General features: G+C 42.8%; 1 protein-coding gene across 1 annotated transcript in view; it reads left to right on the top strand.

Annotated features, from left to right (window-relative positions):
- Positions 1 to 22237, top strand: part of GAK (cyclin G associated kinase) — a 102055-nt gene that overhangs the window by 61261 nt on the left and 18557 nt on the right. Inside the window, exons 18-24 of the mRNA XM_044269079.1 lie at positions 849 to 928; positions 1326 to 1519; positions 3815 to 3952; positions 6089 to 6580; positions 9620 to 9775; positions 10116 to 10250; positions 11286 to 11408. Coding sequence (XP_044125014.1) covers positions 849 to 928; positions 1326 to 1519; positions 3815 to 3952; positions 6089 to 6580; positions 9620 to 9775; positions 10116 to 10250; positions 11286 to 11408 — 1318 coding nt within the window. The remainder of the gene's footprint in view (positions 1 to 848; positions 929 to 1325; positions 1520 to 3814; positions 3953 to 6088; positions 6581 to 9619; positions 9776 to 10115; positions 10251 to 11285; positions 11409 to 22237) is intronic.

A 22237-nucleotide genomic window follows, 5' to 3' on the forward strand; every position in this document is an offset into this window, starting at 1 on the left:
AGTGATAGGGGCACAGCTCAGCATGGGGCTATTAGACTCCAAATAAAATGCAGCCAAAATGATGCCAATGCCTTGTGTGAGCAGTTTTTTTTTGAATAAGCTCTTATAGAGGAGCATGAGGTACATATGTTTGGTGTGACTTATTTGATGCTGGTAAATGTCTGGTTCATGCGATCATTAAACGGCCTAATAAGATGCAGCATCTTCTCATTCCTTTTCTAGAAAAATGACCCACCCCTTTCATATGTGACAGAGCAGTCATGATCTCTGATGGAGTAAGGGGACTGATGACATGTGACGTTGTAACTTTACATTTTCCCAATGGCGAGTACAGTTACAAAGAGGGAGAGAATATGTCTGCGTGTCCCCCTCTTGCCCCTCCTCTCCTACTCCATGCTACCTGAGATCAAAACCAACTCAAGGAGGGAGGGTTGATTTAATCTTTATTATCTCAGGCTACAATAGGGCTACAGTCTTCATCAAAACTGAGAATCTAAGCCTTTATGCCAGTGGCACCAGCTGCCATAAAACAGGAGATACAACCTAGGATGTCCGTTTTAGGACAAGACCAAGATCATGGTTCTAGTTCAGTTGTAGCCTAAGCAAGAGCCCACATAAGCTGGCTCCCTGTCTGCAGCCACACAACCCGTACAACACTTGGGCAAAAGTGTTGTCTTTTTCTTCTTGAACGAGAATACCATTTGTATCAATAGTATCAATGGTGCAGGTTAAATCGCCATCAAAAGCCCACGTTATTACCCACTTTGCCAGCTGAAAAAGACCAGACTGATTCCTAATTATAATTTTCTACAGTGACATTTTAATATGTCAAATTATTTCTGTTTCAGATGACTTCAATGAAGATGTTTCAAATACAATTTCATACTGGATTTGTACCCCGAAATGCCACAACTGTGAAGTTTGCAAAGTATGTAGTCAAATATGCAGCATTATTTCATATTAATAAAGCCTTAAAGCTAAGTTCTCGTTAGGAATGTGCAAAAGTGCTTTTACAGCAAAATGTGGACAGAATGTTTCTGCACCTTCTCCCCCCCCCCCCCCCCCCTCCTAGGAGTCATGTACTGCTTAAATATTTCCTCCATTAACTTTGTGCATGTACTCCTGACCCTGCTCTCTGCAGACTGCCTTGTTTCCTGTTGTTTTGTTCCCTCATGTACCCGAAATACTGTTTGCGTATGCATATTTTTCAGATTATGCCATTGTATTAATCATGTACTCTACATAGCTGCAAAAGCAGTGAGAGCAAAAATAATTACATGGAAACGAGAGCTAAACTGGATATTTTCACTTTACCACTCTTTTAGGTATGATCTGGATGCATGTGATATACAAGAAAAATACCCTGATTTATTTCAAGTGAACTTGGAGGTGGAAGTCTCTCCGCGAGACAGGCCGGCAAACATCACTCCACCCTGGGAAAATCTTAACACCAAGAGGTTGACTCCTAAGATTCTCTTTTCAAGCCGAGAAGAACAACAGGAAATGCTGTCTAAATTTGGTAATCCTTTTACTTGAGGCTTAAGTGGGAGCATGAGGGAGGGGCAGCTGGGATACAGACATGTTAAAGGTGTTGTCTCATCTCGCTGTTACTAAGAGAAGATGGGACTGAGCCCTGACCACCAGATGGCCAGGAAACAATGAGCAGGCCAATGGTCTGCTGTTTTTAGTAGCTCCCATTTTGGTGCACGGAAGCTATGTAAACAGCGCAGCACAGTAAGCTATGCTGTTTCCATAATTTGGAAATTGCATTGCTTACTGTGCTACGCTGTGTCTGTAGCTCTCATGCTCTGCAATGGGAGCTACTGAAACCCGGAGAGCGCCAGCCTGCTTGCTGTTCCCTGGCCACTTGGTGGCCAAGGCTTAGTCCCATCTTCCCTTAGTAATGGCCATATCAACCCCTTTCTAAAGCAGCTCTATCACCAGGATCAACCCTATACAACCACGCATATAGCCTGGTGGGGTTGATTTAAGCTGATTAAAAGGATACATTACTTTTCTCTGTAGGAATCTGTTCTTGAGACATTTGAACTTTTAGTAATATCCAAATGAGCTATTGGAGCACCAGGAGGCGGGCTTATGTGGTTTGAGCACTACTCCAGCGATGTCCCTGGTGCTCCATACTGATGCCCCTTTCACTTAAAACATGCCCCCCTTCCCCCTAGATTGACAGCGCTAGACCAGAGCCGCATGCATGATGTTGCTACTGTACATTGTGATATTGGTGGCAGTGTGCAATAGCAACATCATGCAATGCGATCCTAATGCTGGATGTTGGTACTTTTGGTATGGTAAAACAATATTTTTTTTATTTTTTTTTTATGCTCCCCATTCTCATTCATGGCAGTGGAGGCTCAGGTAGAAGAGAGAGGTGCGGAGAGAAAAGTGAGAATATTCACTATTCGATCCTCCCCGCAGCCAGGCTATTCAGCTGAAGCTGACCGTGCCACTACTTCTGGGTTCAGTGACGTGACTGCGCGTGTGCAGTATGCATATTCAGCTGAAGCTGAGTAGTTTTTCTGCTGGGAGGATCAACTGGTGAGTATTCTCGCCTCCTTCTCTGGCCCTGTCTCTTCCCCTGAGTCTCTACTGCCACCAATGAGAACGGGGAGCATTAAAAAAACTTTACCATAGTACAGTAGCAACATCCTGCATTAGGATTGCAATGCATGATGTTTGACTATTGCACACTGCCACCGATGATATCACAATTAGGAATGAACGAAGTGAGCTTCGGATCCTAGATCCGAAGTTGCTTCGTTCAAAACTTTGGTTTGATGCTGTACGGTGATCAGTCTCTGTACAGCATTAAAATGTACGTCCTCCGACGAGGTGAAATCAGTTACTCCTGAAGTCTCGAGAGACTTTACCGAATAACTTCGGTATTTAGTTTTTAAACTGAAAAAAAATGTTAAACTTTGATCCTAACTTGGATTCAGTTCCAACTAGTACCTCGGAACTGAAGCAGAGTTCAGATCCAAGTTTTAAAATGGTTTTTCAGTTTTAAAATCAATTACCTAAGTTATTCACCGAAGTCTCGTCAGAGGCCATACATTTTAATGCTGCACGGAGACAGAGCTCCGTACAGCATTAACCAGAAGTTTTGAGCGAAGCGACTTCGGATCTAGGATCTGAAGCTTGCTTCGCTCATCCCAAATCAGAGTACAGTAGCAACATCATGCATGCGCCTCTGGTCTAGTGCTGTCAATCTAGAGGGGGGAGGGGCATCAGTATGGAGCACCAGGTGCTTCACAGGAGCAGTGCTCAAACAGCATAAGTCCGCCTCCTGGTGCTCCAATAGCTAATTTGCATATTAATCAAAGTTCAAATTTCTCAGGAACGCAGGTTCCTACAGAGAAAGGAAAGGCATCCTTTTAATCAGCTTCATCAACCCGACCAGGCTATTTTCTTGGTTGTATAGGGTTGATCTTGCTGACAAAGCCACTAGGATATGAACACTAAAGGATGTTGTGAATTAAATCTGTAGAATGAAAATTCTTCTAATCATTTTATATGAATTTATTCTTGCAGACCTCATGGAACTCTTTAAGTTAGGTGCCTCTCTGCCCTGCTGTGTGCCAGAAACTGAAGTTACGCAGTTTCTGGCGTAAGTTACAGTAAATGTGGTGGGCTTTGTGAAGCCCCACTCCCTTTTCTCGCCACTTTTCTGAAAAAGAAACCTAAAAACTTACAGCGCATATATGGTGTGCGGCATAATGTGCAACTTTTTTTACGCCACAATATTGTGTGTGTGTATATATGTATATATCATTTTTTTTTATTTTTTGTTTTGCAGGAAAACCCGAATTACCCAGGCAACCAGGGTCAACAGCACAGTATGAAGCAGATCTCTCCCCAGCAGAACATTCCCCAGAACCCCCAAGCTCCGATGAACATACACAGAATAACTTTTTTCAAACTCTTGACTGGCAAGGTATTTATTCTGTACAAAATATAATATTCGCTTAGGCCATTGTAGTTATAAAAGTACCATATGTTTCTCACAGTAAGTCTTTCAATTCCCCATAAATACATTGCCTATGACAGTTACTTTTTAATCTTAATACCGTAAATTCCTATTATCTGGCATCTGTGGGACTAATGAATTTTCCTGATTAACATTTATTGTGAACCATTGGATTCTTCATGGTAGCTCATAAGCATCAGGAAGAAGTCTCATTTATTCCCATTCATCCAGGAGGAATACTAGAAGGTGAGCACAACATGCAGTTCTAGAAAACCACGCTCCAGAATAATTATTAGATATGGGGAATGCAAGTAATTACTAAAACAGACATGTCAGAGGTGACAGATCTTTAAAGAATAACTAAAAAAAATAGTACTAGATGTTTTTTTTTTTTTGTTTTTTTTCAATACCATTCATTCATTTCTGTTTTATAAGGCCTAATCTACACTTGCATATGGTGAGTATTGTCATGGTAGAAAATGTGTATGGTCCCTAAACAAAGGATCTAAATCTTAAACTTTAGTCTAGGGGTAAAATAATGAGAAGATATGACTCATGGTGGTATTTGAGTCTTCTACCTCTTCCAACTTCAAACAGCAGAAGCCTCTCTGTATTAGCAAAGTATACTATATCAGTATTTAGAACCCAAAACTAGGAATGGAACAAAAAAGGTATTGGAGAAATTGTGCATTTTCTGTGTTTTGGATCCACTTCTGGCTTTTGGTTTACAAATTCTGATGTAAAAAAAAAATCCTGGCCAAAATACAGACATGTGAGGCTGGGTTCACACGTGACTGAATACCTGTGAATCCACAGCATTGTGCAGTACCAGCAAAGTGGCAGAGAACATCATCAGATTTTTCTTCATCCACCCATTCCTTAAAAAATGCAGAGAAAAGGTTGCAGCATTGTGGGTTTGAAATCTGCAGCATGTCAGTTTATACTGCAGATGTCTCCTGCGGATTTCACCCTTTGCAATGCGTTTTTTGCTGAATATTCTGCAGCAAAAACCACAGTGGATTTTTCAGCTGGATTTTTTTAGACCCTTGTGAACCCAGCTTGAAAGAAATTTCTGCAACTGTCCCATTCATGTAAATGGAGGTTTGTAGAAACCGATACTGTTGCCACCAAAACAATTTCATTCAGAGGAGTAGAACAGATTTCCAGTGGCATTAATTTTTGTGTGAATATATCCTCCCGCAGCATCAGTTTCCACAAGAGCTGGGGCACCGCCTGCAGCATCACACGTCTTCTTTTTGTCTTCAGTTCCTGTACACAAGCTTTCTAATATATTCAGGGGCTTCCTAGATAGAGTTTGTCAAACTGTTGAAAATTGTAATAAAGACTAACTAGAAAAACATGTTAGCCCTAGATAAGTAGAATCCAATAGTAACGAAAAAGTAGAGACAAAAATGAAGTTAAAGGGGTTGTCTAACTTGGAACATTTATAGGTTAAACAGAATGAAATAATAAAGAACACACTAATTATACTTCTTTATACAATATTGCCTCCACTCCTGGTAAAGTATCATTTTATAGTTTTTTTTTGTTCGAGTGCTTGCAGTCAGGAATGGCTGCATCTGCTCAGTTGGTAGTAAAGAGATTTTGTCTGTGGTGGCCGGGATCGCTGGAGCGAGCACGCATAGCCACTCGTGCGCAGTAGCTCCCCCCTGTTCCGGCCACCTGTGAGCTTCACCCGGCTATGGCAGTAACCTGGGAGCAGTTCAAGGGCTGCAGGCATGTGAAGCCACACCAGTGCTGCACTGAGGCTGCTATTGAATCATTAGCAGGCTCTGGAGTGTGCTCACACAGACATGGGGTGGGATGGGATTACTGCATCCCAGTGCCTGAGCTCCCAGTCATACTACAAGGCCCCCCCATCCCCTAGAGTGCCAGAACTCCTGGACTGAAGTGCAGAAGTGACGTGGTGAGACAACCCATTTAAAGAGGGGCAGGAAGCAGAATATACTTTTATAGCCAGAAAAACATCCACCCATTTTTGTTAAAAAAAAAAAAATGCACCCAGTGCAGAGCAGATTCTTTCCATTTGTTTGAATATTTTATTACATTAAAGTATTGATCATTATTGTTCTTGATGTTTAGATCAAATTGAAGTAAGAGAAGATCACGCTGGAGTCCAGGAGCATTCCCCAAGGGGAGGGCACAATGGAAGCACAAATGATAACAGAAGTGAACCTTCTGATGAGGAGTTCTATGACTTTGGTCAAGTGCACAGTGCACTTGAAAGTGAAGAAAGAGGCACAAGCATCGTATCGCACGAAACAGAATCTACAGATAATTTATTTGATTCCGAAACTGGTGCAGACACTCCACAACCTACAGATGAAGAAGTAGAAGCAGATTTATTGGGACTTAATTCATCACCCATGAAAGACACCAGTACTATACCTTCCCAAATGAAGAATTCTTCCAGCAATGCCGTTTTATTGGACAATCTCTTTTCAGACAACCAATTTACTAATGATTGCAAAACTGAAAACTTACTAGGTACTGGGGAGGATTTATTTTTTAGTGGCACAGCTCAAACATCTGCAGGGTCCGGATCATCGTATAATACCACATTTTCCGCTTCTGGTAATATATATAGTTTCTTTGCAGAGATCCAGAGTTGTCAATGTTATACAGACTGTCCTGTTGGCCTTTGCTGAAATTCATCTCCTATACAGTTGTCATACTGTAGAGCTTTGGGTCCATTTCCCATCCACTTCACAAGATCCGCTCTTACATGCATGATCAGCGCTTGACAACAAAGGAGAGGGAGCCTTTCCCTAACATGTTTTCTTCCATTTTACTCTGCCCTTTAATCTATGAGCGGACTGCTTATGATCATCTGGACAGACGTTGAATGTAAAGTAAACCTGTCACCATGTTGATGCCTGCACACTGCCTGCAACATGTTTGGTATATAGTTATATATTCATTATTTATTTGTATCTCTGTTCTTTCCATGCTTTGTGCATACAGAGAAAGCCGTCAGTCACGGAGTAGGATCGTGCACATGGCTTCTGTAACATGCTCAAATAAATATATATGCTACAGCCATAAAATACAATCGGCTTACCATTACCATTAGATCCATGGCATTCCTGGTTGGATGCAACAGAGGATGCCAGGCCTAAGTGTATAACCTGATATTGAAGATGTAGTTCCAACACTCCAAGGAATATCTATAACATGCTGCCTGCAGATTGTACTGCTTTTCATGGTGACAGGTTCTCTTTAAAGTCGTTATCCAACAGCGTACAACAACCCCACCCCCCCCCCCCCCCCCCCCATATCGGCCGGGCCCCTCACAGGGAATATATTTGCGCCGCTCCTTGTCCCCACACCGCCGTTGCTGCTTCTCCCTCTACACAGATGAAGCTATCCAGTATCGGGGGGGGGGATCAGCCAGTGGCAGACGGGGACGAGCCTCCCTAGCGTCACCCGCGATGCTAGGGAGGCTCGTACCCATCCCCGCCTGCCGTTGGCTGCTCCATAACTGCCCACCACAGACACCAGATATTTTAATTTGTGTACAGGGAGAAGCAACAGCGGTGGTGTGGGGACCAGGAGCAGCGCAGGGAGTGGGGTAAGTACCAGTATATTACCTCTGAGGGGCCCGGGGGGGGGGATATTAAATAACCCCTTTAAGTGGATTTTATGCTAGAGTACCCTTAGAGACTAGATTCACACACAGTGTTAAATTGAAATTCGCTTTAATACATGTAGATACCTTCGCTTTGGTCCCTCATGTGTCCTGTATACTATAGGTACTTAACACCCCAGGAAATAATACAATGGCCCCATGATAATGCGCTGTAGCGAAGTTCCTACACAACGTTTTCTGACATGCGTCAATGCTCTGCAACTATTGGCTTCACTTAACCAACCTACTGCTTTACCTACCTCCAGCAGGCACTCTGCACTTTATACTGACAGAGCTCTGCTCCCTTGTAGCTAATTTGCTGGGCTTTCTGGTCCAAATGCAAGAGAAAGTAGCTAAGGGTACTTTCACACTTGCGTAAACTTTTCTGGTATTGAGTTTCGTCACAGGGGCTAAATAGCGGAAAATAACTCATCGGTTTTATCCTAATGCATTCTGAATGGAGACCAATCCGTTCAGGATGTCTTCAGTTCCGTCTTTTTTACTTTTCAGGACGAAGAGAAAGGTTTTATCTCTGTCCAAAATTCTGGAACGCATGCCGGATCCGGCATTTTTTTCCCATTGACATGCATTAATGCCAGATCCGGCCCCGAGTGTTGCCGCAAAACAGATCCGGCATTTTCAAAAATGTGAAAAAAATAAATGCCGGATCCGTTTTTTCCGGATTACACCAGAGACACGGATCCGGCATTTCAATGCATTTGTCATACGGATCAGGATCCTGATCCGCCTGACACATGCCATCAGTTTGCATACGTTTTGACGGATCCGGCAGGCAGTTCCGGCGACGAAACTGCCTGCCGGAGTCCTCTGCCACAAGTGTGAAAGTGCCCTAAGTGGAGTAGAAAACTTTCAGTATTAAAAGAAGAGTGCAAAATGTGTTTCCTTCAGTCAGGTTATGACCATTACAGAGGCTTGTACAGAGATTTCTGCATCCTATATATTGAATATTTTCCTCCTTTGTTTACTGATCCATTAAATTGAACCTACAGTGATGGATTCTGTTCTTGTAGTGATTTAAAGGCTGTGTACACCTTTTGGAGGCAATTTTTTTTATGATTGGATGTTACTCATTTTTGGCTAAAAATATTTTTTTCAATTGTCCTTTATTCAAATTATTGAGCTATTCTGTCACAGTTTTTTCTTGCTGGGTGACTGGTACGCTTTCACTTTGTGCCAGGTCATCAAATAAACCTTATCTCGAAACCAGTGTTTCCCAACCAGTGTGCCTCCAGCTGTTGCAAAACTACAACTCCCAGCATGCCCGGACAGCCTTTGGTTGTGCGGGCATGCTGGGAGTTGTAGTTTTGCAACTGCTGGAGGCACACTGGTTGGGAAACACTGCTCTAAACTACTGAGAGGTCATGAATAGTGATGAGCGAACTTCTGTTTTAAGTTCGGCGTCTAAAGTTCGGCTTCCGGTTAGCGGAGAATCCCGATATGGTTCCCGATATGGATTCCGACTTCCGTTGTGGTCCGTGGTAGCGGAATCAATAATCGGCCATTATTGATTCCGCTACCACGGACCACAACGGAAGTCGGAATCCATATCCGGATCCAGATCGGGATTCTCCGCTAACCGGAAGCCGAACTTTAGACGCCGAACTTAAAACAGAGGTTCGCTCATCTCTAGTCATGAACACTTATTTAAGCCACATTCTGATCAGTAAGAAAAGAACTGAGCTATAATAAGTGTTTATAATGTCAGAGAGCAGAGATTAGGAGTCCATCTGCTCTTAGTCTGACGGAAAAGAGAGAAAATCCAAAGGGCGCATCTACAGCATGTCAGCTCTGTACAGAAAAAAAGGACACCATATTTTTAATATAAACCAATTTAAAAAGTTATTTTTAGCTCAAAAGGAGTACAATGCAATAATATAAAAATGCCCCCAAAAGTGTACATAGCCTTTATTGATTGTATGTTACAACTGTGTTAATGTTGCAATTCCTGCAAATATTTTCAACAGATCCATTTGACCCATTTGCAACCACTGAAAATAAGTCAGGCAGTCCAGATTTGTTTGAAGGATTAATCAGCCCACACTCTGCATCCACTCCCAATGTGTATCCTTCCACACAAAGTGCTCCAACTCCCGCTTCAAGCATGGACTTCTTAAACCTAGGTAAGTGATTCCTGATAGGGCTTATATCTTATCGTCAAGAACAATATCACTGGTGTGGCCGTGTGTTATTGGACTTCTTTTGTTGTAATCCCTCCTGTGATGATAATGAGGTGACTGCTGTGAAGTCGCTACACAATTTCTGCAAAAATGTTTAAAATAAAAAAACTTGATTTAAATATTAAAAAAAACTTTGTAACCATATTTTCCATTTAAAGTGGACCCCCTGTCAATAAAAAAAAAAATCTATATTATGAATGCCGGTTTCAGTGTAATCACATTGATGGTTGTTCTATAGTATTCCATGTATTGTTTTATAATTTACTTATTTCTTTCTCTTAAGATAATTTCCCAACAACTCACTCAAAAATAGTTTCTTCTGCAAGCAATCCAGACCTTTTGGGAGGATGGAATTCATGGGATGAACCTGCTAAACCCAATGTGTTTCTTCCAAAATCCAACAAATCGGACTATGACGGTATACAGTGATATTATTTATATTTGTAAAATTAGATACCTATACCAGATAACAAAACAGTTAAAAGGGTTGTGCAGTGCTACAATATCGATGACCTATCCTCAGGATAGGTCATGAATATCAGATTGACGGCACCCCACCAATCAGCTGTTTGGAGAGGCTGCAGCAGTTGTGCAAGTTGTCTCCTTTGCAGCAGCGGCGCAGTGTAATTACACTGTACAGCCTCTACAAAGGAGACAACGCGCAGGTACTTTTGAAGAAGCAGCAGCGCTCGCATCCTTAGAAATCTTTCTTGCCTTCTAGCAGCCTGTAGTCCCTCTGTTCCTATGAATGTGCATATACCTTCAAAGTGACAAAATACATCTAGGGCTACTTTCACACCAGTGTTTTTGCTGGATCCATCATGGATCAGCAAAAACGCTTCTGTTCTGATAATACAACCGGCTGCATCTGTTATGAACTGATCCGGTTGTATTATCTTTAACATAGCCAAGACGGATTCATGAACTCCATTGACTTACATTGTGTGTCAGGACGGATCTGTCTTGCTCCGCACCACATCACAAATAGATGTCTGCGATGGGGGCGCAACCATGCGGAACTGAATGCATTCTGGTGCACTCCGTTTCATTCATTTCAGTTTTGTCCCCATTGACAATGAAAGGGGACAGAACTGAAGCGTTTTTGACTGTGACAGATCTCAATAGAGGAAAGGGAAAGAGCAGATGTGAAATGGCAAATAGGAAAGCAATGACAGTCTGTCTGGTTTATTGTAGTTGTATTCCTTGTGTATTGGAAGAGCCAGCTGACTGCTCTTACAAAGAAAAATGAACATTTACATTGATGGTGCAGGAAAGGCCTGAAATAAGCAGCCATCACGCTACAAGATTTCTGGCTTTACTACATGTAATACATGCTTTTAAAGTGTAGCTGCAGCCTCAGACACATACAATATACAGTATTTAAATTTCTAGAAAACGTGTTACTAGTAAATTCCTCTATTTGGTTTTCAATTGTTCTTCATTGATGTCTTAGGTTTAGCCTTTACATCAAGCCAGATGAGTACATCTTCAAGTTCATCCTTTGTTCAAGCAAAGTCCTCCAGTTTTGATCCGTTTGCTGATCTTAATAGTCTTGGTACTTCACTCCAGAACAAAGGTAATATGGTGTTTTTTAGTAATACTTCAGTTTTTTTTAGATGTGTCCAAAGAAAGAGCTGAGCTTGACTTATCCAAGTGGTGGCCAGCATTCAGTAGCCATGTTTGTGCCCAAAGTCCTGTCCAGTCAGGAGCTTAAAAAATATTTGTATTACCCTAAAGGGGATGCTTATCTGCTATTTTCTTTCCTGAGATCTTGCTGCTTTTAAAGGGATTTTCCGACATGTTCACATTGACCTATTTTTAGGATAAGTAATCAGTATCTGATCGGGGGGCTGGGGGAGTCTGACTCCTAGCAGCCCTGCCAATCAGCCTGAAGAGGCCGCAGCACTCGCCTCATACAACTGAATAGGCCTGAGCTGCAATACCAAGCACAAACACTAAAAATTGTATAGCACTGTGCTTGGTATGCTGTGAGGAGGTTGCGACACTCACCAGAGCAGAAACAGCTGACCGGCAGATGTCCCAGGAGTTGGACCCCCACCAATCAGATACAGAAAACCCATCCTGAGGTCTATCTACTGTATATCAAAAAATGCTCAGCTTCACTAATACAAAGCTGTTATTGTTGAGTCTAGTGTTTTTGTTTTTATTTTTTTAATCAGATCTTTTTTTATTAATATTATACGATCAGTGCAATTACACCATATAACAAGTGAAAATGCAATATACAGTGTTACAATTGAAAGCAGTCTGAGACACACCACCTGTCATCCTTGGTTCAGGCTTGGTTTCACATTTTATGTTGTGGCTTTGTGCGAAAATAAATCTAGTTTTTCATTCTCATTCTGCACTGAATACTGCATAATGAGAAAGTGAAAATAGTATGTTATAAATCTTTGCTAATTTATTTAAAAGGAAAAACTAAAATCCTTGCATTGATGTATTCAGACCCTTTTACTCAGTACTTATTTGAAGCACCTTTGACAGGGATTAGGCCTCACACCTGGATTTGGGAGTTTTCTGCCATTCTTCCCTGCAGATCTTCTCAAGCCAAGTCAGGTTGGATGGGGACTGTCGGTGGACAGCCATTTTCAGGTCTCTCCTGAAATATTTAAGTTGGGTTCTAGTCAGGGCTCTAGCTGGGACACTGAAGGACAATCACAGAATTGTCCGTAAGCCACTCCTGTGTTGTCTTGGCTGTGTGCTTAGGATCATTGCCTGGTTAGAAGACGGTGAACTTTTGGCCCAGTCTGACGTCCAGAGCACTCTGGATCAGGTTTTCATTCAAAGGGTTTTCCGGGGAGGCATGGCCTGGCCGAGCATGTAAGAGGACGCAGCACTGAGAGGCTCCCATCTTACCTCCTTCAATTCTCCTCCCTCCTCCTCCTGCTGTGGACAAAACCAGTCCTGGATGACACCAGACATCGCCGCCAAACAAGCAGATACCTCCTGTGTCAATGATGAACAAGGAAGAGAGAGAGGGATCAGAAGGATGCCGTGTCTCCTGCCACTCCAAGGCAGGATGGCGCTGCATCAGAAGCGGAGGTTGCGGCCCGATTGGGTAAATATGCCTATTCATCCTCAGTGACCTCCAATCCCCCCCCCCGCAGGCCCTGACCAAGCGCAAGTGGCCTCCAAAATGGCGACCTTGAAGGCAGATAACACAATCAACCTGCATACTTGAAGGTGCCTCCACTGGGAATGCTCATATACCTGCTGGTGAGCCTACTATAAAGGACATATCCTCTGCTGTACAGTGTTGCAGCAGCTCATTAAACATCCTTAACTCTCACATGGGCAATCTACAGGAAAATGTCTCTTATCAGGCAGTTTCTGAGAAAAGTCAATGAGAGGATTAAAGAGGTGGAGGAAAGAGCAATGTGGAGGACCAACTACCCCCCGTAAAACAGGATCTTGGCAGGATTATACATAATGTGTCTTTACTGATGTTCAAAACTGATAACCTCGAAAATAGGTTGCGCAGAAATAATCTGGTGGGGGTCCCTGAGAAGGCAGAGGGGTCCGACCTAGTGTTGTTTTTTGAAGATTGGCTGACACACAAGTTTGGCAAGGACTCATTGTCTCCTGTATTTGCCATTGAACAGGCACATAGAGTGCCATTCTGTGCCCTCCCGCGTCCAGTCTTGATAAAGCTCCTACACTTCAGGAAATCCAGGGATCACCCTGACCTCCTCATCAATGGGAACAAAATATCCATCTTCCTGGACTTTTCCGCTGAAGTGCAACGCAAAAAGGGCAAAGTTCCAGGATGTGAAATGCCTCCTATGGCACTTTAAACTTCCCTGCTCTATGCTATATCCTGCCAAGCTGAGTGGTTGCCCATGAAGAAGTCTGTATGTTTGATACTCCTTTGAATGCTGCGCAATGGTTGGAGACTAACTAACACTCCCTCAAGGCATTAAAAAACACTGGATGAAGTGTACACCTCTCTACCATGGCGGGAAACTTACAAAACTGGCATAATGCTAAATGGATGCGCCGGATAAGTGTCGCATATTTTTTGTTTTTATTTTTTTCCTTTTTCCTCTTTCTCCTCCCTTCCCTGTATGATATGTTCTATTTTCTCCTGCATTTTTTCTACTCTCCTTTTCCTCACTTACTGGAATGTTATACTGAGTGTTCTCTTCATGTGCGGGGTAATGTAATCTTGTTGTTTGGCACAGGAGTACTAATGTATATAGCACAGGTTAGGTGCCCTATTTCTATAATGGCGCTTTTTTTTTGTATGCTGTCCACTGCAGAATCTATTCTCTGGGAGGTAGGCTAGTGGTGATACCTTATATGTCTGATTAGAGTTTTTTGCTGTTGATTTCCTTACTTAGCCACTACTTGGCTTCAAGAAGCTTTTTTTTGCCTCATTTATATTACTTTTCTTTTTTTATGGGATACATGCATACCTGAGAAATACTGTTATGTTTATAATTTATGTTTGCCTGGGGGGTTTAGGAGGGTCTAGCGAAGAGACTGCTGTGCTAACAATCTGGACCAATGAGCGGTGGTGGCTAATGCTACACTGTTAATGGCCTGTCTATCCTGTCGCAATATGTGAACACCTAGATTATGTCTGAAAAGCTTAGTTGTGGGATGGAATGTTAGAGGACTGGGGGAGGCAATGAAACGCGCAGAAATAAATATTTCACTCCAGCAATGTCAGCCACCCATTATTTGCTTGTCTGAGACTCATTTGGTGCCTGCCACTACCCGCCTGCTTAGCAGACCATGGATGGGACAATCTTTCCATTCTACACTATTGAATAAAATTGAGACTTACTGTAGATCTTGCAAGTATCAATGTAGAGTCACTCTACAGTACAATCCCGCATAAAAAGGAATTGGCCTCGGTAACATATTATCTGAGTACCAGGGGCACACACTATAGGGCACATAATCATTTTATTCTGACATTAATGGAATTCATTTTTACGTATAACGTCTTCCTATTTAACTCACAGTTCTACCACCAGCTCAGTGGTGCCCCCACTTATGCCAACCTCTTCCTGGGCTGGTGGGAGGACAATATCGTGTTTTCAGACCACCACACCTGGTCGAACGAGAAGATTCTGTTCTGGACACACTATATCAACGATATTTTTGTGATTTGGAAGGGCAGTAGGGATGAATTTATCAAATTAATTAATACCCTGAACGTCAATGAAATTGGTTCGGAGTTAACTCAGGAGATCCAGGAGGAACAAATTACCTTCCTTGATGTAAAAGTACACAAACAAGGCAAGAGATTTAACTCCCAACATACCCAAACGCCCTCCCCCCACCCCCACACTTCAGCATTGACCGACAATTTAAGGGTTAACCAATATTGCTCAGCCATCTGTTCCAGAGCTTTTCAAATTTTTGAGGACAACCCCGCTTCAAGAAAACAATTTTCTCATACGTCAGCATCGGGTTTACTTTATTTCGGAACTCTTTCAGTCCTGGGGAACATGCCTGGATCCAATGTAATGCTATTAGTTTCCTGGCTACTTAGGATAGCAGTGGGACGGCTACTATATCTGTCTCATTCACTCCAATCTCAGTCATATATCCCAGAAAACATATTTTAGGCTCCCGAAGGAACTTGTATTAAGAAGGCTCTTTGAATTAACTCTAGTACACCCGTCCAGAAACTATCTAGTCTTGAGCACTGCCATAGCAGGTGTAATAAATCTGCTGATCTTGGACATTTTGCATCCGTTCTGATGCCAATACGATGTAAAAACACTGGAGTTTTGTAAACCCAATGTATGATAAATAGTTGCGAATGTCCGCTCCTTTTAATAGATACATGCCCTCACCGCGGCGGGGTAGGTTGGGGGTGGCAGACTCAGCAGGAAAGAATGGTGACACTGTATTTGCTAGGCTTTTAAAGGAGTTAGATCTGTTGATATCTGACGGGTGAGAAACCCAGAGGCGCGTCAATTCTCCTGCTTCTCTAATTCGCATCACTTTCTCTCCAAGATTGACTTGGCTATAGGGTCGTCTGATCTCTTGCCCTTTGTGGTGGACACTGCATATTTACCCAGGAGCCTGTCCAATCATTTCCCTATACACTTGGTTCGCAAACTGGGTGTCAGGGACCCTTTTGGTCTCTGTACATGGAAGCTCAACACCTTTTGGCTGCACCTGGTGGACAGTGGGGAGAGGAAATGACGGTTAAATTGCAGGAATTCTTTGCTACCAATGTGGGATCGGCACCTAAGGGAGTTGTATGGGATGCCTGTAAGGTATTCTTAAGGATGCTGTATATCCAGTGGGTTAGCCAACATAAAGTCTAGAAACGCTTCAAAAATCAGTTGTGGAGACGGAAATGCGCTTTGTCGAGTCTTCTATCTGTGAGAATGAGACTTTATGGTTGGCAGAGCAAGTAGCTTTAAAGGAACATTTACTGCATACCGCTGACAATAAACGCTTCTTTCTCAGACAGAAGTACTTTGAGGCTGGGGTAGGGCTCGGGTAGTTTGCTAGCTAGAATATTATGGGCGCAAGATGGAGTGTTGGCTATCCAGAATGCTGAAGGTTCATTGTTCACTTCTTAGGCTACTTTCACACTTGCGTTTAGGTGCGGATCCGTCTGGTATCTGCACAGACGGATCCGTACCTATAATGCAAACGCTTAGATCCGTTCAGAACGGATCCGTTTGCATTACCATGAAAAAAAAAAAATATATATATATATATCGGTATATATAATTTATTTTATTTTATTTTTTTGTTCCAGATAGTGCAAACGGATCCGTTTTGACTTTCCATTGAAAGTCAATGGGGGACGGATCCGTTTGAAAATTGAGCCATACTGTGTCAACTTCAAACTGATCCGTCCCCATTGACTTACATTGTAAGTCTGGACGGATCCGTTTGCCTCCGCACGGCCAGGCGGACACGAAAACGCTTCAAGCAGCATTCAGGTGTCCGCCTGCTGAGCGGAGCAGAGGACAAACGGTGCCAGACTGATGCATTCTGAGCGGATCCGCATCCACTCAGAATGCATTAGGGCTGGACGGATCCGTTCGGGGCCGCTTGTGAGAGCCTTCAAACGGAACTCACAAGCGGAGCCCCGAACGCAAGTGTGAAAGTAGCCTTATATTGACATACTGTCAATATTTTACTCTTACTACAAACATCTATACAAGTCCAAATTGTCAAGGGGCCCAGAAGACATGGCGCAATACATCACTGGCATTTCTGTCCCCAGGCTCTCGAGGGAGCATGCCATCTGTCTGGACCAGCCTCTTAGATTTGGAGGAGCTGGAGTTGGCGCTTTGGTCGTTCCCGAATGATGTAGATGGCTTACCAGCCAAGCTCTTTAAAAAAATAAAGCACTGTCCTACTACCTCAGCTTTTGGAAGTATTTATAGAGGCCTTGGAGAGGGAGACTGCCTGCCTGATTCAGTGATGGAAGCAATAGTCGTGGTTCTGCCAAAACCTGGAAAAGACCTGTCTCGTCCTTATTCATACAGACCTTTTTCCTTACTGACCTCTGACGTTAAGATTCTAGCAAAGGTCCAGGCTGCAAACTGTAATTACTACTATTATTCATGAGGACAAAGCTGGTTTTATGCCTGATAAATCAACATCAGTTAATCTTGGGTGGCAGTTTCTTAATATTCAGAGGCGGTCGGGTGTCTGGCAATACTATCTTTGGATACGGCTAAGGCCTTCAATAGCATTGAATGGCAGTATTTATAGGGAGTGTTGAGGGCTATGGGCTTTAGGGATACTTTTATTTCTTGGGTACAGTTGCTATATCAAAGCCCAGTGGCGTACATTAAGGCCAATGGTACTACCTCAGAGCTCTTTGAATTGGAAAAGGGCTCCCGACAAGGTTGTCCCCTCTCTCCCCTTCTCTTTGCTATAGCAATTGAACCGTTCGCATGTCTACTGAGGTCGTCCAGACGGATTGTAGGGTTTCTGGCAGGCATTGGTGAAGAAAGTGTCTCACTATATGCGCATGATATGCTAATGCATATTGGGGATTTGAAGGAGTCGCTCGGTCCCATAATGTCCCCTATACATGATTTTGGTGACAGATTTGGGTCTCCGTATAAGCTGGGATAAATCCATTCTGTTTCCATTGGACCTGATTCCCCCTGGTTTCTCCCTTCTGTCCACCTGGCTGCAAGTTACGAAGAGCTTTAAATATCTAGGTATTACCGTCTCCTCTGATATCGGTCATTATGTCAAAGACAACATTGAACCGCTGCTAAAAAGTATTATAGATAAAATGACTGCATTGTGTAAGCTGCCACTAAATATGGCTGGTAGGAGTAATCTCCTTAAAATGATATTGTTGCCAAAGGTCATGTATGTTCTGCATAATTCCCGGGTGTGGATTCCACAGAGGATATTTTTTTGAATACGGGGCCTGTTTAGGAGTTTGATCTGGTGTAAAAATCTCCCAGAATAAAGCTGGGGGGGGGGGGGGGGGGGGGACGGACTGTCTCTTCCCAATCCTTGGCTTTACTTTATCGCCTCACAGATACAACACCTGGGGGGCTGGGGACAGGCTCCTGGAGGAAGCATGTCAGCAAGATTAGTGGCCCACATTATAAGTGTAGATCCCCTATAGTCGTATTGGAAGAGGGTGGCCTCCCAATGCCTACAATTAACTTAATCAGTAGGGTTTGGCACAAGTGCCGGGAGCTGCTGTCCATAACTGGCTTCACTCAGGCTACACCGATCTGGAAAAAAAAACGATTGACTGAGAGATTCCACCTGGAAGGGTTCTCTCCGTGGGAATTCAAGTCATTTGATAAGTTTAGAGAGGAGTTTTCTCTTCCTCGTACCGCTTTCTATCAATTTCTACTGCCGAGACACTCGTTCCAGTCTCAGGCCTAATCTATCCCAGTGACCTGTGTGAGGGTTCCACTCCTGCAACAGATTCTTACTAGGTCCTCTACAAAGGGGCTGATCTCTTCAATATATAGGAATCTTTTTTTAAAGTCCAGGAGAAGGAACATTCCCGATTAGGCGAAGGTGGGAGGAGGATGTTGGCCCTATTTCAAATGAACAATGGAATGAGATACCGGCTCTGACACCGCAACTGTCGGTATGTGAGGTACATTGCACGTCCCAATTGTTGCTGATCCATCGAGTATACAGAACCACATCTTTCCTGAACAAAATTAGGGCTAGAATGGATGACTCCTACCCACGATGTGAGCGAGGACCTGCATCTCTAATACACATGTTTTGGGAGTGCGATGAGCTCTCGAGCTTCTGGGCAGGGGTGTTAAAAAGTATTAAAGATGCATACCGAATTGAGGCGCTGGTTGCTCCTAGGGCCTGTCTAGGGGAACATTGCGAATCATGAGGTACGTCTTGGGGTGCGACGCCTATTATTCCAAATTCGTAAACTGATAGCTCGATACTAGATTTACCCACAGCCTTCCTCGTGGTTGAATTCCTTAACAGGATGATTAATATACTCCGTCTAGAAAGGGGGGTATATGTTAAGAGGAAGCGTGAAGCCAAATTTGTGGCAATATGGTATAAGTGGTTCTCCGCTGGGGCCGAGTCCTCTTCCCCCAGGGTCTGTCTAGACTCCCCTTATGTTGTTGGGGGCAGGCTGGGATGAGTGACTGGAAATCAGTATTTGTATAGGAGTCTGATATGACAAGAATCGAGCCAGGTGGGATTAAGGAGTGATTTGAGAGTTGGGTATAATTATTGATAGGCCCTACGCACGCACATGGAAGGGTTATGTTCTTACGGACTGTCAAATGGACAGTAGGATGAGATGCGATACGGTTATTACAAATGGTGGACCGTCTCTTCGGTAGGCAGTGGGGTGGATTGGGAGGGTTTATTTATTTTTGTTTTGTGGGGTTTAAAAAATGGCTCTGTCATTTATATGATCGGCTGTATTACTATCTGTAAATATGGCGTCATCATTGTTTGTACAATTTTGGAAAATCGGTTTAATTAAAAACTATCTGATTAAAAAAAAAAAATAGGTCATCAGTATCTGATCAGTGAGGTCAGGTCTGGCACCTGGGACCCCCGCCGATCAGCTGTTTGAGATGGCACTTGCTCTCCTGTGAGTGCCGCTGCCTTCTCTGTGCTTACCAAGCACAGCGCCCTAGATTGTATAGCGTTTTTGGTTGGACCGCACTGCTTCAGGAGATCCCTGAAGGAAATTTCTACTTCAGAACCATTCAGCAGAGTTGGATATGGGAAAGCACTCAAGTCACACAAAGCCTCCCTTTCCACCGAGCATCTGTGTAAAATCAAAGGTTGCAACAATAGTGAAGCACCTTCACAACAGTTGAGTTAAAAGGGTTTATTATACTCACAGACTTAGTTCGGTAACAAGCACACATATATGTTTTACACTGCTTGTTACCGAACTAAGTCTGTGAGTATAATAAACCCTTTTAACTCAACTGTTGTGAAGGTGCTTCACTATTGTTGCAACCTTTGCTTTTACACAGAAGCTCGGTGGAAGGGGAAAGGGAGGCTTTGTGTGACTTGAGTGCTTTCCCATATCCAACTCTGCTGAATGGTTCTGGAGTAGAAATTTCCTTCAGTGATCTCCTGAAGCAGCGCAGTCCAACCAAACACTCAACTCTTGTATGTGAACTGTACCCACTTCACTATTAGGACCTGCGACGCTGACATCAGAGGCAACGTACTAAAGCTTTTTTATATATTTATTTGCTAGATTGTATAGCGACTGTGCTTGGTATTGCAGCTCAGCCCCATTCACTTCAGTGGGGCTTAGCTGCTCCTAGGCCATGTGCCCAATGAGAGTGTCGTCGCTGGCCAAGGAAAAGCTGTGAGAAGACCGCAGCACTCACATTAGCATCTGTGCCAGATGATCAGCAGGGTTCCCGAGTGTCGGTAAATCTCAGAAAACCCCTTTAAGAATATCTTTCTACTTTGCTTCTCCATTCAGCGTTCCTTGAACCTTGACCTTGTCTCCCTGTCCCAGCTACTGAAAAACACCCCCACAGCATAATGCTGCCATTACCCTGCTTCACTATAGGGATGGTGATAAGCAGTGCCTGATTTCATCCAGACATGATGCTTAGAATTAAGGCCAAAAAGTTGCATCTTGTTTCATCAGACCAAAGTACAGTATCTTGTTTCTTACAGTCTGAGTCATTTCAGTGCAAACTCTAGGCGGGCTATTGTGTAATTATTATTTATTTATTTTTTACTGAGAGGCTTCTTTCCGGCCACTCTGCCATAAAGCCCAGATTAGTGGATTGCTGCAATGATGGTTGACCACCTAGAAGTTTCTCCCATATGCACACAGGATCTTTGACCATTGGATTCTTGCTCAACTCTTAACAGTGCCCTTCTCCCCGATTACTGTTTGGTTGAGCGGCCATCTCTAGACAGAGTCCTGGTTATTTCAAACTTCTTTTATTTAACTCAACCTTTGACTAAAATGTTAATAAAAATGTCCCTAATGCCCTAATAAAACTTTTTTTTAATATACTTTATTAACAGATTTTCTATTTTTATTAGACTTTTCCCTACCTAAAGCGCACAATTCCCTGTGCGCTTCACCACTTCAACCCCCCTAGCTGAAACACCCTTAATGACCAGGCCACTTTTTACACTTCGGCACTACACTACTTTCACCGTTTATTGCTCGGTCATGCAACTTACCACCCAAATGAATTTTACCTCCTTTTCTTCTACCTCCTTTTCTTCTCACTAATAGAACTTTCATTTGGTGGTATTTCATTGCTGCTGACATTTTTACTTTTTTTGTTATTAATCGAAATTTAACGATTTTTTTGCAAAAAAATGAAATTTTTCACTTTCAGTTGTAAAATTTTGTAAAAAAAACGACATCCATATATAAATTTTTCGCTAAATTTATTGTTCTACATGTCTTTGATAAAAAAAAAAAATGTTTGGGCAAAAAAAAAATAGTTTGGGTAAAAGTTATAGCGTTTACAAACTATGGTACAAAAATGTGAATTTCCGCTTTTTGAAACGGCTCTGACTTTCTGAGCACCTGTCATGTTTCCTGAGGTTCTACAATGCCCAGACAGTACAAACACCCCACAAATGACCCCATTTCGGAAAGTAGACACCCTAAGGTATTCGCTGATGGGCATGGTGAGTTCATAGAACTTTTAATTTTTTGTCACAAGTTAGCGGAAAATTAAGATTTTTTTTTTTTCTTACAAAGTCTCATATTCCACTAACTTGTGACAAAAAATAAAAACTTCCATGAACTCGCTATACCCATCTCAAAATACCTTGGGGTGTCTTCTTTCCAAAATGGGGTCACTTGTGGGGTAGTTATACTGCCCTGGCATTTTAGGGGCCCAGATGCGTTAGAAGTTTGAAATCCAAAATCTGTAAAAAATGACCGGTGAAATCCGAAAGGTGCTCTTTGGAATGTGTGCC

Source organism: Bufo gargarizans, chromosome 1 (genome assembly GCF_014858855.1).
Source record: "Bufo gargarizans isolate SCDJY-AF-19 chromosome 1, ASM1485885v1, whole genome shotgun sequence".
Classification (NCBI taxonomy): domain Eukaryota; kingdom Metazoa; phylum Chordata; class Amphibia; order Anura; family Bufonidae; genus Bufo; species Bufo gargarizans.